General features: G+C 48.0%; 2 protein-coding genes across 2 annotated transcripts in view; one reads left to right on the plus strand and one right to left on the minus strand.

Annotated features, from left to right (window-relative positions):
- The window catches only part of BMP2 (bone morphogenetic protein 2), a 317130-nt gene extending 316171 nt beyond the window's left edge, over positions 1 to 959 (minus strand). Inside the window, exon 1 of the mRNA XM_054514373.1 lies at positions 603 to 959. The gene's annotated coding sequence lies outside the window, so the exon portion shown is untranslated. The remainder of the gene's footprint in view (positions 1 to 602) is intronic.
- A 5466-nt stretch (positions 960 to 6425) lies between these two features.
- Positions 6426 to 12402, plus strand: CCT4 (chaperonin containing TCP1 subunit 4). Its single transcript, XM_036380905.2, has 14 exons — positions 6426 to 6600; positions 7046 to 7098; positions 7341 to 7430; positions 8008 to 8116; positions 8636 to 8778; positions 9038 to 9159; positions 9248 to 9380; positions 9725 to 9864; positions 10058 to 10154; positions 10465 to 10575; positions 10839 to 10969; positions 11062 to 11296; positions 11800 to 11913; positions 12194 to 12402. Exons 1-14 carry the CDS (start codon positions 6483 to 6485, stop codon positions 12209 to 12211), a joined length of 1614 nt encoding a protein of 537 aa, XP_036236798.1. The 5' UTR covers positions 6426 to 6482; the 3' UTR covers positions 12212 to 12402.
- Positions 12403 to 13343: the final 941 nt, after the last annotated feature.

Consider the following 13343-nt stretch of genomic DNA (forward strand, 5'->3'; position numbering starts at 1 on the left):
TGCAGCTTAAACAGCCCAATCCCATCTGAGCTGATGAACCATCCTGAAGCACAGGTGCCCCAGCCAGGGGCAGTGCCTGGTAACACTCAACCCTTCCACAAGTGGAAAGGAGAATGTATGAGATGTAGCAGCAGGGTTAAAAACATGGGATTTGTATTTATCAACACCTATGAGAAGTATCAGTGCTTCAAATGCAGAATTTTTTTTAATTTTTTTTTCCGGTACTACCACTTTGTATTTTCACCAGGATTCATTTTAGTAATGACCAACTCAATAAACTCATAATTCATTTTAGTAATGACCAACTCATAAACTCTTTCCAGAGCTCTCAGAGAGCTGCTCAGGACCGGGGCAGTGAGGGAAGCAAAGGAACCACGGAAACTTTCCCGATAAAGCCGTGCTGGGGAGCTGCCCGGCCTTGCTCCGCCCGCTTGTTCCTCCCCCTTTTCCTGATTGCACCCGACAGCAAATCCTGTTTGTACCTCCAGCTTCAAATCATCAACCTATGGCAGCATTGCTGGAATACCCAAACATCTCTGAAACAATTTTTAATAGCTATAAAAAGCAGACATATAAAAAAATGTAACTAAAACTTCACTTACTGTTGGGCAGTTCCCCTTGTTCTGTTTCTCTGAGAGGAAGATCACTTGGGGGACGTGCAGAGAGCGTTGAAATTCAGTTTTTGAACAGCTTGTGTAGCTTTCTTCCTCTGTGTCTTTTCTTCCTCAGATCCTTCTCCATTCACTCCTTCCCAAAAACCAAGTCCAAGTCCAAGCAAAGAGAGTCCACAGCAGCCCACAGTGCCTGTGGGTGCATCCCCTGGTTGTTGTGGCAGAAGTGCACAATGCTCCATCTGGAACAGCAGCTGCCAATCAGTCACAGGCTCACAGTCTCTCCCAGCAGAAACACTCTGGGAAATGCAGCTGATGGCCTCCATACAGGAAAAAAAAAAAGCTCTTTAAGGGCCAGAACTCTTGCTGGCTGTGAGGGAGCAGAGAGGCACACCTTGCTTTTGGTGCAATCAATGCCATTAGAGGAGCAGTCCCCGAGAGCCCTGTCAGCAGGCATGTGGGAAAGCCCAGGGCAGCAGGACAAGGTGCTTCAGCCTGATCCATTCAGCACCAGAAGGGATCCCACTTGTCAGTTGTCCCAGGCCAGAGGGGTGACAGGCATTAAATGTGACACAGCCCAAGGCAGGGAGCTCACACCACATCCCAGGCTCCATCAGCCTCCTCCTGGAAGGATGCACAAGTTCAACCACGATGCTCCCTCAGCAAGCACGGCCCTGGACCAGCCATGCTCCTCCCCAGGGATCTCTGGAACAACACATTGTGTGGAGTTACAAACGAGGACGCCTCTGAGGGCTCAGCATGTTGCTTGCCAAGAAGCCTCTGGTTGGTTCTTTACCTGTGAAACACAGAGAGACATCACAGGTGAGAACATGTTTTGTATTTGCAGAAACAGATCCATCAAAGAACATGATTAAACTCCGGTGCTTCTTCTGTTCTTCAGCTCTCCAAAGGATGCAGAGTTTGTTCTGAATAGGACAACCACTCAACCCCAATCTCTCTAAAAAGTAATCAAGCAGCATTACAAATTAACACTGCTCTGAAATACATCCAGGAGGCAACGCCTCACAGCAAGGCTTGTGCTCTGCTGGCACCTAGAGGGAGAGGGGGGAATCATCTCCCCAGGGATTCCCACAAAGGGAATGCTCATTCTTTCACCAAAGAGCTTCAGCCTCACCCTGCAGACTGACTTACACTACCCGTGTGCTCCTGTGTGAAGGGAAAGATTGCTGAGAATTAACAGCAGCAACAGTCCCAGTCCCACAAACTTACTCAGCAGCTTGTCTGTCCCTGCCTCTCATTCCTTTTGTAGCCTTATGACCAGCAACTTCACTGCCAGGTTGCCGCTGATAAGGAAAAATGTATTTTTTTCTCTGTAAGAGCAAGGAGGGAATTACTGCCTAGAAAAACTGGAAAATCAGTCTATAAGTGCAGTAAGATTTTAACTGCTGTAGATTTAGAAGCAGAGATTAGATCACATTCATTGCACTTAGAGGAAAAATAAATAGCAATGTTTGCAGTGATGCCTTAGCAGAACAAAATCACTGTTGATAGAGAGTTTTTCTTCCCTCCCAAACCACAGGGCAGCCCTGTATTTTGTGCTGCTGCAGAGCCCTCACCCTCCTCTGCTGGGTGACATTAGCTACAAGTACATGCAATAAGGTAATACTTGTATGGCACTGCATGCATTTCCTGACACAGTCCCACAGCAGATGTCCTCGTTTTTCCTAGATCCCTCACTGGAAAAACTGTGTGAGCAGCCTTTTCATCTATGGATGGCAAATTAGATTTTTTAAAGGAACATAAGGGAGAAAAAACCCTCAGAAAATATTAACAAGAAATGGAGGGAATAGGATGAACGGGGCAAAAGCTCTTTACTATACATAGTCCAGAGCAGAAATGAAACAAAGAAAACCAGAAGAAATCAAGTAAAAGAATCTCAAGAAAATCCATAAAATCCAGAATCCCTCATTCATTGTCTTCTCCAGGAGGTGGAAGCAGCCATCCCAGGCAGGCAGGGCTGGCAGCTCCTGCAGGGCTCAGCCTCAGGCATCACGAGCCAAAACTTCTGGCATGAAACTCCAGATAGAAGGAAAAAAAAATATATTCTCTAGGTAGAGAGTTCTCTTAAAAACTAAAATTTACTTGTGCAAAAAACTTCATGCTGGGAAGACTTGAGTATTGCATTTATTCAATGTTTAGAAGCTACTCACTCTTATCAGAGCATGATTAAGGAATGGTCTTTAACAACTTATCTAAGGCCATGGGGTTAAATGATGTCACCCTGTTTGTGGCAATCACTCCTTCTGCTGTCATCACTGCTGCCTCGAGGACTCTTGGTGAGCTATCTCCAGGGAGAAGCAAAAAACACCCCCTGGAAGATTACCCTCCATTTCAGGAACATCATGTCAGCAACAAACATCCCCAGAGGACCGAGCTCTGTCCTCAGTGCAGCTCTAACTAAAAACCTCTCTTCTTCCTGAAGCTGCCTATTCACACCAAGCCAGAAAATGCAGAGTTTCTACAGTCAAAATTAGGTCCAGGTTCTATACTAAGTACACAATTTTATTTTTTTTTCAAGAAACTAAGCTAAAAGACTCTGTTACAACCCCAGGATCTTGTGTGGGGGTGTTTATTGTGGGATTTGTATTGTCATTGCTTCTTGGAGATGCTGAAAAAAGTGAGAATAGCCAGAAATGATGATAAGAGGGTACTGAGAGCAACATAAAGTGCAGGCAACTCCAAATCTAAACTCAGCTCTTAAGACAAATCCAAAAGGCTTCAGGGAGTGCTGGCTTTAAATGTGACCTAATGACACATTTGTTCCTTGGGTGCCCTGGCTGAAAGCTCAGCCTTCACCCTGACATGGCAAGCCCTAAACCACAGAGCCTGCTCTGTCTGGGTCAGTCCCCAGCTGGTGCCACCTCCACACCTGCAAGGGCCTCAGATGGAACCAACCCATGGCCAGGGAGCTCACACTGAACACAGAATGAGGATGACAGGGGATAACAAAAGTGGAGAACAAAACCCCCTTAAATCAGCCAGACAACTCATCTCAAATCCAGCATAATCCAGTCTGTCCTGAGGGCTGATGAACCCTTTTGTCTGCCCTGAAGGAACCCTGCCAGACCAAAACTGTTTGTAAGGAACCCACTGACCTCAGCAGCTCCAAACTTAGCTCACACCCACTCAAAATCCAGGCTGCACCCAGCAGTGGAACAAACAGACTCCAGATGATCCTTAGCCCTGGAGGAGCTGCTTTTGCCAAGCACAGAGCCATGTGTAACTGGGACAGCACCAGCTCTAACCTTCCAAATTTCCTTCCAAATCCTGGAACATCCTTGCTCCCAGCCCTAGGGCACCACTGACAGCACGTGGTAACTGCTGGTAGCAGTGCACAATCCCTCTGTGTTTTCCTCTCAGCTCTTTGTGGCATGCTGAGGCAAAGCCAAGCCCAAAGCCCAGCTCAGCAGCAGAGAAATGACATCTGCCAGCACCCAAATTTACACAATGTCCTCGGATGCAGCCATGCCACTGACTATAGACACCCAGGAGAAACCAGGAACTGCCTGGGACACCACAACAAACCCTGAATGATCCCTAACCTGAGGTAACAGGGAGGGCACCAAGCACAGCCCAAACCTTCCTCAGCAGCTCCTTTGAAACCTTGGCTCTTTATTGATTCCAGCTGTAACATTGCAGTAGTGCTAAATATCCAGGATTTGGCACTGCTGCCATCCTTGCTGGGTGTAATTGAACCGCAGGGTCAGAGTTCACAGTGATTTTTAGAGTGTGTTTGGGTAATTTTAGAGGTGATATAAATGCAGATGTATCCAGACTATTACTAGGTAGACCTTTTCCCTGTATATGACCGAGGTGTGCATTTCTCTACCTTTATACAAAAACTGCTTTCCTCTCTGCCTGCTAAAATTGAATATAAAAAGGCAAAAATCATCCACTTCCAAACCCTCTTCTCAGTTATCTGTTTCAAAGGTGCATAAACCCAAATGCTGGGTTTTGATGTCTCACCATACAGAGCTGCTGCAGGCACTGGAAAATTGTTCACCATGAGGTTGTGTTTCACTCGCAACAAGCTCCTGATATAGGTGCAGGTGCTAGAAAATGGAAAAGAACCTCAAGAGCTCCCATTCTCCACCTGTTTCTTACACCTTGCTGGTGCAGGGGAACATTTCTTGGATCATTTTCTTTACGCAGGAGCACTTTTAACCCTGGCTTTTCACACTCAGCCAAAGATATGCCATAAAAATCACAGGGTTTAGGTATTATGTGGGCATTTTCCTTTCAGTCAGAGCTCTTTTTTGAGCTGTTGTGTTTTACTGTGAGCACAATACAAAATGAATTCACTTTGTGGGTTCGAGTATGTGCTTTGCATCTAAACTACATTACATTTGTATTCTGTTATAACTTAAATAGCTATTCAGAAATATAAAATTAAAAAAAAAAAAAAAAAAAAAAACAAAAACAAAACAGGAGCTTCTTATAGCAATACAGTGGTTAAGCTCCTAATAAACCATTTTTCAAATCTAACCCTATTTTTAGTGAGGATAAAGGCTACTGCTCTACAATGGTGATACAAGCTGAGCCTCTCAGACACATGGGCAGTTCAGGCTGTTCCAAAAAATATACTTTGTACGTGTTGTTTTCCTGAAAGTCAATCCTGTCTGAGCTCACCTGTGACAAAGCTGCTCCTTCAATGGGTTCTGCAAAAAACAGACCTTCAAAACCCACCAAGGACAGGTGGGATGGCACACAGCAGGTCCTGAGCTAAGGAGGGAAAAGCTGCAAGGTGGCACATCGAGATTTATAAAAAGGAAAGGCTGGGGCTGCCTGGCGCTGGGTGAAACCATCCCTCCCTCAGTTCCCGGCTCCCTGAGGGATGAGAGCGGGATCCCTTGGGCTGTGAGCCCCATTCCTCCCTCAGCTCCGGCTCCCTCAGGGCTGAGGGCGGTACTCCCCGGGCTGTGAGCCCCATCCTGCTTCATCCCTCCCTCAGCTCCGGCTCCCTCAGGGCTGAGGGCGGCATTCCCCGGGCTGTGAGCCCCATCCCTCCCTCAGCTCCGGCTCCCTCAGGGCTGAGGGCGGCATTCCCGGGGCTGTGAGCCCCATCCTGCTCCATTCCTCCCTCAGTTCCCGGCTCCCTCAGGGCTGAGGGCGGTACTCCCCGGGCTGTGAGCCCCATCCTGCTCCATTCCTCCCTCAGTTCCCGGTTCCCTCAGGGCTGAGGGCGGTACTCCCCGGGCTGTGAGCCCCATCCTGCTCCATTCCTCCCTCAGTTCCCGGCTCCCTCAGGGCTGAGGGCGGCATTCCCCGGGCTTTGAGCCCCATCCTGCTCCATTCCTCCCTCAGTTCCCGGTTCCCTCAGGGCTGAGGGCGGTACTCCCCGGGCTGTGAGCCCCATCCTGCTCCATTCCTCCCTCAGTTCCCGGTTCCCTCAGGGCTGAGGGCGGTACTCCCCGGGCTGTGAGCCCCATCCTACTCCATTCCTCCCTCAGCTCCCGGCTCCCTGAGGGATGAGAGCGGCACTCCCTGGGCTGTGAGCCCACCCCACTCGAGCCCACCCCACTCCATCCCTCCCTCAGCTCCGGCTCCCTCAGGGCTGAGGGCGGGACCATCCCCGGCCGCGCCCTGGCGCCCCCCTGCGGTCACGAGCGCAGCGCGAGACGAGCCCGGCCCAGCCAGGCGGGAAAACCTCCCCTAAGCCCCGAGAGAGCGCGCGGCTCCTCTCATAGGCGTCCGCGCCGTTCGCCGGCAGGCGGGTGGAAGGGGGCGTTTCTCTCGGCCGCGGCGCAGCGCGCAGGCGCGCGGCGGGCAGCCCGGCGTGACGCGCGGCGGAAGGCCCCGTTCTGGAAGCATCCCGGCCTGTTCCCGTCCCGCTCCGCTCCCGGCCCGGCCATGCCCGAGAGCGCGCCCGGCAGAGCCCCCGCCGGGGCCGGCGGCAGGGCCAAGGGCGCCTACCAGGACCGCGACAAGCCCGCCCAGATCCGCTTCAGCAACATCGCCGCCGGCAAAGGTGCGGCGGCCGCGGGGGGAGCCGCCCCGGGGCCGGGCCCGGGCCCCGCGTGGGCCGCAATTGGGGCGGGGGGCGATGGATCCCCGGGGCTGGCACCGGCCGGACCGTGCCCCGGGCTGCGAGCGGGAATTGCCTGGGTGCGATGTCTGGGAGGTGCCCGGGATGCGGCCCTGGGCACTGACACGAGCCCCCGGCGCGCTGCGTTCTGCTCCTTTGTGCCTAAAATGGCTGCAGACAAGGGGTCCGATAATAATGGTTTAAAAACAAAGAACTGTGGAAATCAGGCCTGACACTGCAGCGTTTTACATCGTTCCGCTCGTTGGGATTCTTTACTCTGCCTGGGGGCTTTAAAGGGGCAGGAATTTTCTCTTTAGAAAAGACGTTTGAATGATGGAGTGTTTGCAGTTCTTTAGATCAGCTTGGAAACGTTTTCTTCTCTTCCCAGCTGTTGCCGATGCAATTAGAACGAGCCTTGGACCAAAGGGAATGGATAAAATGGTAAATTTTATGTTTTAAATTCTAAAAACATTAAGCTTACTAGAGATACTGTAATTCAACGTGTCTTTTAGAGGATGCCTCCTTTTGCCTCAATTCTTTCCCATGTTCCAAGTATTTAAGGGAAAGTGGGAACTGAAAGTGGGACATCTTGGTTTTGAAAACGATGTTAAAAAATATTTTGAGCCTCAAATGAGAGATTTGCAGCTGCTGATCAGAACTGTGTTCCTGCCCTTTATTCCCAGATTCAGGATGCTAAGGGAGATGTGACAATCACCAACGATGGTGCCACCATCCTGAAACAAATGCAGGTTCTGCACCCTGCAGCCAAAATGGTGAGTGCTTTCTTTTGCATTTTGTGTGGATTTGAGGAGCATTACCCAGGATAGCGACAGAGCAGGAGATTTTGTGCCTTGTGCTCCAGGAACATTTATTTTGTGGCATGTGCTTAAGAGTTGCAAACCATTATTTATTACCCACGTGCCTTATGCACAATCCCTCTGGATGTGTTTTAAAACATAAGAAAAATGAAATTTTGAGAAGGAGTTTTAAGAAAATGTAGCCCAAACCTGCATGCGTCATTTGAGAAGGAAAATTTCCTGTTGCAAACCAGAAGGGAATGAGTGAAAGTATGACCAGGTGGTCTGAGGATACAGTAGCTGGTCCTTTGAGATGTTCAATGTTCATGGATTTGGTTGTGGTTGGAGATGGAAATGAGCTTCCTGTGACCCTCCTCCAGGGAAGGAAAAGGCAAACCTTTTAAATAGGTGTGATCAGTTTTAAATTTGGGGGAAAAAGCTCTGCTTCTGGAAGTGACTCACTGTCCTCTAGCTGTGTTTTGGCCAGAAAAGTGTCTGGGTATGGGTAAACAGCTCTCTCATATTTATTTTTTTACCATAATTCCTCCCTTAGTTAGTAGAGCTGTCAAAAGCACAAGACATTGAAGCTGGTGATGGCACCACCTCTGTTGTGGTCATTGCTGGAGCTCTCTTGGATGCCTGTTCCAGACTCCTTCAGAAAGGTAAATAAATTCATGTAACATGCAGAGAGTGTAGGTACTGCAGTCACTTTGTCCTCTTGCACGTGTGGGATGGAGCTGAAAGTAGCTGTAATCAGTTGGAAGGATAAAGGGTGGATCCCACACTCCAGGGAAATTGGGGAGTTTCATACAGGACTGGAAAAGCAGTTTTTGGAAATCTGAATTTTAATCAGTGTCAGCCTCCTCACAGGCATCAGTTGAACAGCAGCAGCTTTAGGAATGCCAAGAGAACTTGGAGAAAGTGCTCCTGGGATGTGAGGGATTGCAGGGGACTTATCTGTGAGGACAAATCACTTGGCAAATCACTTCCCTCAGGTTTAATGGCAGGAAATAATAAGGGAGGTCATACACTGGTGAAGAACATTCTGCTGAAATGCCTTCAATTTATTCTGACCTGGGCACCTTGAGTTTTAGAATGGAAAGAGATGGGGAAGAAAAGCCAAAAAGACATGTGTTTGAAAGGGTGGAGTGTGTAACAGGCATGTTTTATGCTCTGCACAGGAATTCACCCCACCATCATTTCGGAGTCATTCCAGAAGGCTCTGGACAAAGGGATTGAGGTGCTGACCAACATGGCCCAGCCTGTGGAGCTCAGTGACAGGGAGACCCTGCTGAACAGTGCAACCACCTCCCTCAACTCCAAGGTACAGCTGCACTCACTGGCAGCTCCAGCCCAGCCAGGCCCTGCAGTTCCATTTTCTGCACATCCCTGGGGTGGGTTTCCCCTGGAATTGCTGCTCTGTCCTTGCCATGGAGCAGCCATGAAGAAGATGCCTTGTTAAGACATCTTTGCTGCAAAATTCTGGCATCAAATACTGAAAGACAATGACAATATTGTTGTGAAACTGCTGTTCATCAGTGTGAAGCCTCTCACCATGCTTTCTGTACTGTTGAATCCCTTAGGTCGTGTGTCAGTATTCCAGTTTACTTTCTCCAATGAGTGTGGATGCAGTGATGAAGGTGATTGACCCATCTACAGCCAATAGTGTGGACCTCAGAGATATTAAAATTGTTAAGAAGCTGGGGTAAGAAACAATTTGTAATTAGACAGATTTTGTCTCTGTGACCTCAGTTTCCCAGAGTGCTCCAGTGATGGGTTGTGTTTGTTTCCAGGGGCACCATTGATGATTGTGAACTGGTTGAGGGACTCGTCCTGACTCAGAAGGTGGCAAACACCGGCGTAACCAGAGTGGAAAAAGCCAAAATTGGCCTCATTCAGTTCTGCCTGTCTGCTCCAAAGACAGATGTAAGTCAGACTGTGGCTAGAGCAAGTCCTCATCCTCTAGGACTTGGGACAAGCAAACAGAATAACAAATGTTTTCTTAAGATACTGTGGTGTCAACTCTGGGCCATGGCTACAGTGAAGAGCTGCTGGGTCCTAAAAAAAATTACAGTTGGTATTAAAAAGTTGTTTAAATTATAAATTGAGTTTGAATTACGTTAAAAATGGCTTAAACTTAAATTCAGTGTTACCTGAACTGTCTCTAATAGCATTTTGCTGTTATGCTTATTTGTTTAGAATTACAGCATCTTCCAGTAAAGAATGTGGCACATTTTGACACTTGCTTTTCTCTTTTTTATTTGAGACAGATGGACAACCAGATTGTTGTTTCTGATTATGCTCAAATGGACAGAGTGCTGCGTGAGGAGAGAGCCTACATCCTGAACCTGGTGAAGCAGATCAAGAAGGCTGGCTGCAATGTGCTGCTCATTCAGAAGTCCATCCTGAGGTATGTTAATACCCAGGCACCGTTGGAATTGTGTGGAAAACTGAAGCCAAACACAGTCACACTTGGCAGAGTAACAGTGGCTTTGCCTTTAGAAAGCACCAGCACTGTCTGTATTTTGAGTTTGATGGCATCCTTACTTTGTACTCTGAAGAATTTGAGCACTGGGACTTGATTCCTTCCCTCTTGTTTTCAGGGATGCTCTCAGTGACCTGGCCCTCCATTTTCTGAACAAAGTCAAGATCATGGTGGTTAAAGACATTGAAAGAGAGGACATTGAGTTTATATGTAAGGTAAGGTGGCTCATATAAATGAGCAGCAGTGTTTTAAAATCTACCCCAAAACCAACTGCCCAGGCTGGGCCAGTTTACTGTGACACGTTCACAAGTTTCATGTTTTGACTATAATGCCAGAGCAGACACTGCCCTAAAAAACATTCCTGCTCTGCTGAGCAGTCACCCTTCTGTAGAAGGATTCAGGAGAGATGTAAAAGCTACAGTCCCTTCTGCATTTTACTGTCACGTGCAGAAGAACAACATGCAGTGTACTTGCTGACTCTGCAGTCAGCCTCTGGATTAATTTTTTTTCCCATTATTTTTTCAGACAATTGGAACTAAGCCTGTGGCTCACATTGACCAATTCACCCCTGACATGCTGGGCTCTGCTGAGCTGGCAGAGGAGGTCAACTTGAACGGTTCTGGGAAACTAATAAAGGTGAGTGAGGGACAAAATGTTAATCCTACTTAACATCTGTCTGCTATTTTAATAACTGGTGGCTTTGATGTATTTTACTGTAGAATTTATTACATTTAAGTACCTATTTCTAAGCTCTGAGTAGCCACCAGCTTCGGCAGTGCAGTGGTTTTGCTTGGCCAGACATCAGTGCTGTTACAGAATTTGAAAGTGCCAATGGCAGTGTCTTTTTGTCCCAAGCTTTTATTTCCTCCCCAGTGTCAGTATCTGGTTTTATGTTTCAGATCACAGGCTGCACAAACCCTGGGAAAACTGTGAGCATCGTGGTCCGCGGATCCAACAAACTGGTGCTGGAGGAAGCCGAGCGCTCCATTCACGATGCCCTGTGTGTCATAAGGTGCTTAGTGAAGAAAAGGTAACGTCTCACTTGGGTCATGAGTAACTCCTAGAGCCTGGTTGTGTGTGCACTGGTGTGAGGTGAGGTTAATGGCATCCCTGTGCCCCCAGGGCTCTGATTGCTGGCGGTGGAGCCCCGGAGATCGAGCTGGCGCTGCGGCTGAACGAGTACGCGCGGACGCTCAAGGGGATGGACTCCTACTGCGTCCGTGCCTATGGGGATGCACTCGAGGTCATTCCCTCCACCCTGGCTGAGAACGCGGGGCTCAACCCCATCTCCACGGTAACAGAGCTCCGAAACAGACATGCCCAAGGAGAGAAAACTGCTGGCATTAACGTCAGGAAGGTAATGAGGGGTTGGAATAGCTGGGTGTTACAGGGGGAATGCTTAACCTCCTAAGGGTTGGACTAGGGACAGGGCAAGGTGGTAGCCTCCCTTAAATTAGAGGGAAATGACAGCTTGTTCTCTCAGGAGCTCATCCTGAGCATTGATAATAGCAGATATTAAATGCTTTATGCACACGACAGGAAACATCTCACATCTCCACAAAAACGTTTCAGCTACAACAAAACATCCATCAGTAGGATCTGCAGTGGAAGGTGGTCATAAGTTGGGAGTAGCACCACAGCTTTTTCCCAACTGGCACTGTTGACCTTTTTTGTTGCCTAGTTTTGACTGGATATGTCAAGTGCTTGGGAAGAGAAGATGTGTGTTGTAATGCCCCTGTTGCAGGTGAAAGCCCTGTGATAGTCCAGGAGTTGATTGCCCTCAGGATTCTGCTAAAAGAAAAATTGCTGAATGTGCCTGTAGTGTGTCTTGCACAAAGTGAAGGCTCCTTGTTCCCCTAGGGTGGCATTTCCAACATCCTGGAGGAGCTGGTGGTGCAGCCTCTGCTGGTGTCCTTGAGTGCACTGACCCTCGCCACAGAGACCGTGCGCAGCATCCTCAAGATTGATGATGTGGTGAGTGGTGTTGGCATCCTGCTCTGGGTTATCCTTCCTTCACAAGCACCAGCACGTTGTCATTCATTTGCTGTGCTTCAACATGCAGTTACTGTGCAGAGTATTCTCAGTTTGTGTGCTACTTAAGACCATTCAGCCTTTTAATAACTGCAGCTAATGAATTATAAATACTGCACCGTAAAGCAAGGAATTAGTCACCAAAAGGCCAGGATCTTTGTCAAAGGAGGAATTGTGATACATCCTGTGCCTTCTTCTGTCTGACTGTGTGTCCTCCCTGCAGGTGAACACTCGAGGATAAGCTGAGCCCAGGTGGGGACCAAGGCCCTGAGCTCCTGCCCTGTAGCTGGAATATGGACTCGTCACCAAAAGCGCCTGTGTGAATTGTCTTAAACTCCACCGAGACTGATGTACTTCGATCAGGTTTAACTTAAGTAACAGTTGGTTTTCAGAAAGAAAATGCTGTTTTGTCAATAAACACGCAGTAGTCTACCTGACTCTTGGCTGGATAATTTTGTTGGGTTTGTTACATTTGGTTACATTTGCTTTAGGGCTGAAACCTTGAAGGTGACCAATCGCCTCGTGTGATATATTCTAAAAACACCCTTGAAGCGCACTCCAGTAACACTTGGCTGGCTTAGAGCTGCCTCTCCCAAAGCCTTCCCTGAGGGAGTGGTGGTGCTGCCCTCAGCGGTGCCTCTAGGAGGATCTTTGCAGTGGGAGCCCCTCCCGTTCCTTGCTCTCCCGAGCTCTGCAGCGATTCCTGCTGCCATCACATGATCCAGAGCCCTGCAGAGGGTGTTCTTCACAGGCCTTCCTCCCTCTGCTCCCAGAATAATTGCCTTTCCCAAAGCTGCTGAGAAGTCAAAAGTACACTGCTCTGTAATAATGCAAATTAGCTTCCCAACTTTTAATTCTTAGCCTGACATTTTAAATTAACCCTTTCATCTCCATTATTGCTATATTGAAACAACCTGATTCCTCTTAATGTTTTAAGCAGAGTGTTTCTTCCATTTCTTCTCACATTTCCATTCATGATTGGTTTGAGCTGGAGCTTTTGAGTAAATTTCCACCATGGTGTTGTCCTGCTGTTGTGACTTGCCAAGTAGAACAAACAGAATAACTCAACTGCTAATTAATAAATGAGACAATCGATTTAGGCATTAATGCTCTGCATTAATTATTCATTGCCTGTTAAAAATTGCAAATAGTGCCTTACCCCACAGGGTCACATCCAACAATGATCTTAGTTCAGGTACTATGATTAAAGCTGTCCTCCCTCATTACAAATCTTGACAAGAATTCCAGCAACAATTGTGCGTGATTTCATCACAAAAAGTATTTGTAATTTCACTACATTAAACAGGTCCATCCACAAATCATTCTTCTTTGTAGAGGAAGAATGTTCCTGCTTGTCCTGATAGAATATTCCT

The sequence above is a fragment of the Molothrus ater genome, chromosome 3 (genome assembly GCF_012460135.2).
Source record: "Molothrus ater isolate BHLD 08-10-18 breed brown headed cowbird chromosome 3, BPBGC_Mater_1.1, whole genome shotgun sequence".
In the NCBI taxonomy this organism is placed as follows: domain Eukaryota; kingdom Metazoa; phylum Chordata; class Aves; order Passeriformes; family Icteridae; genus Molothrus; species Molothrus ater.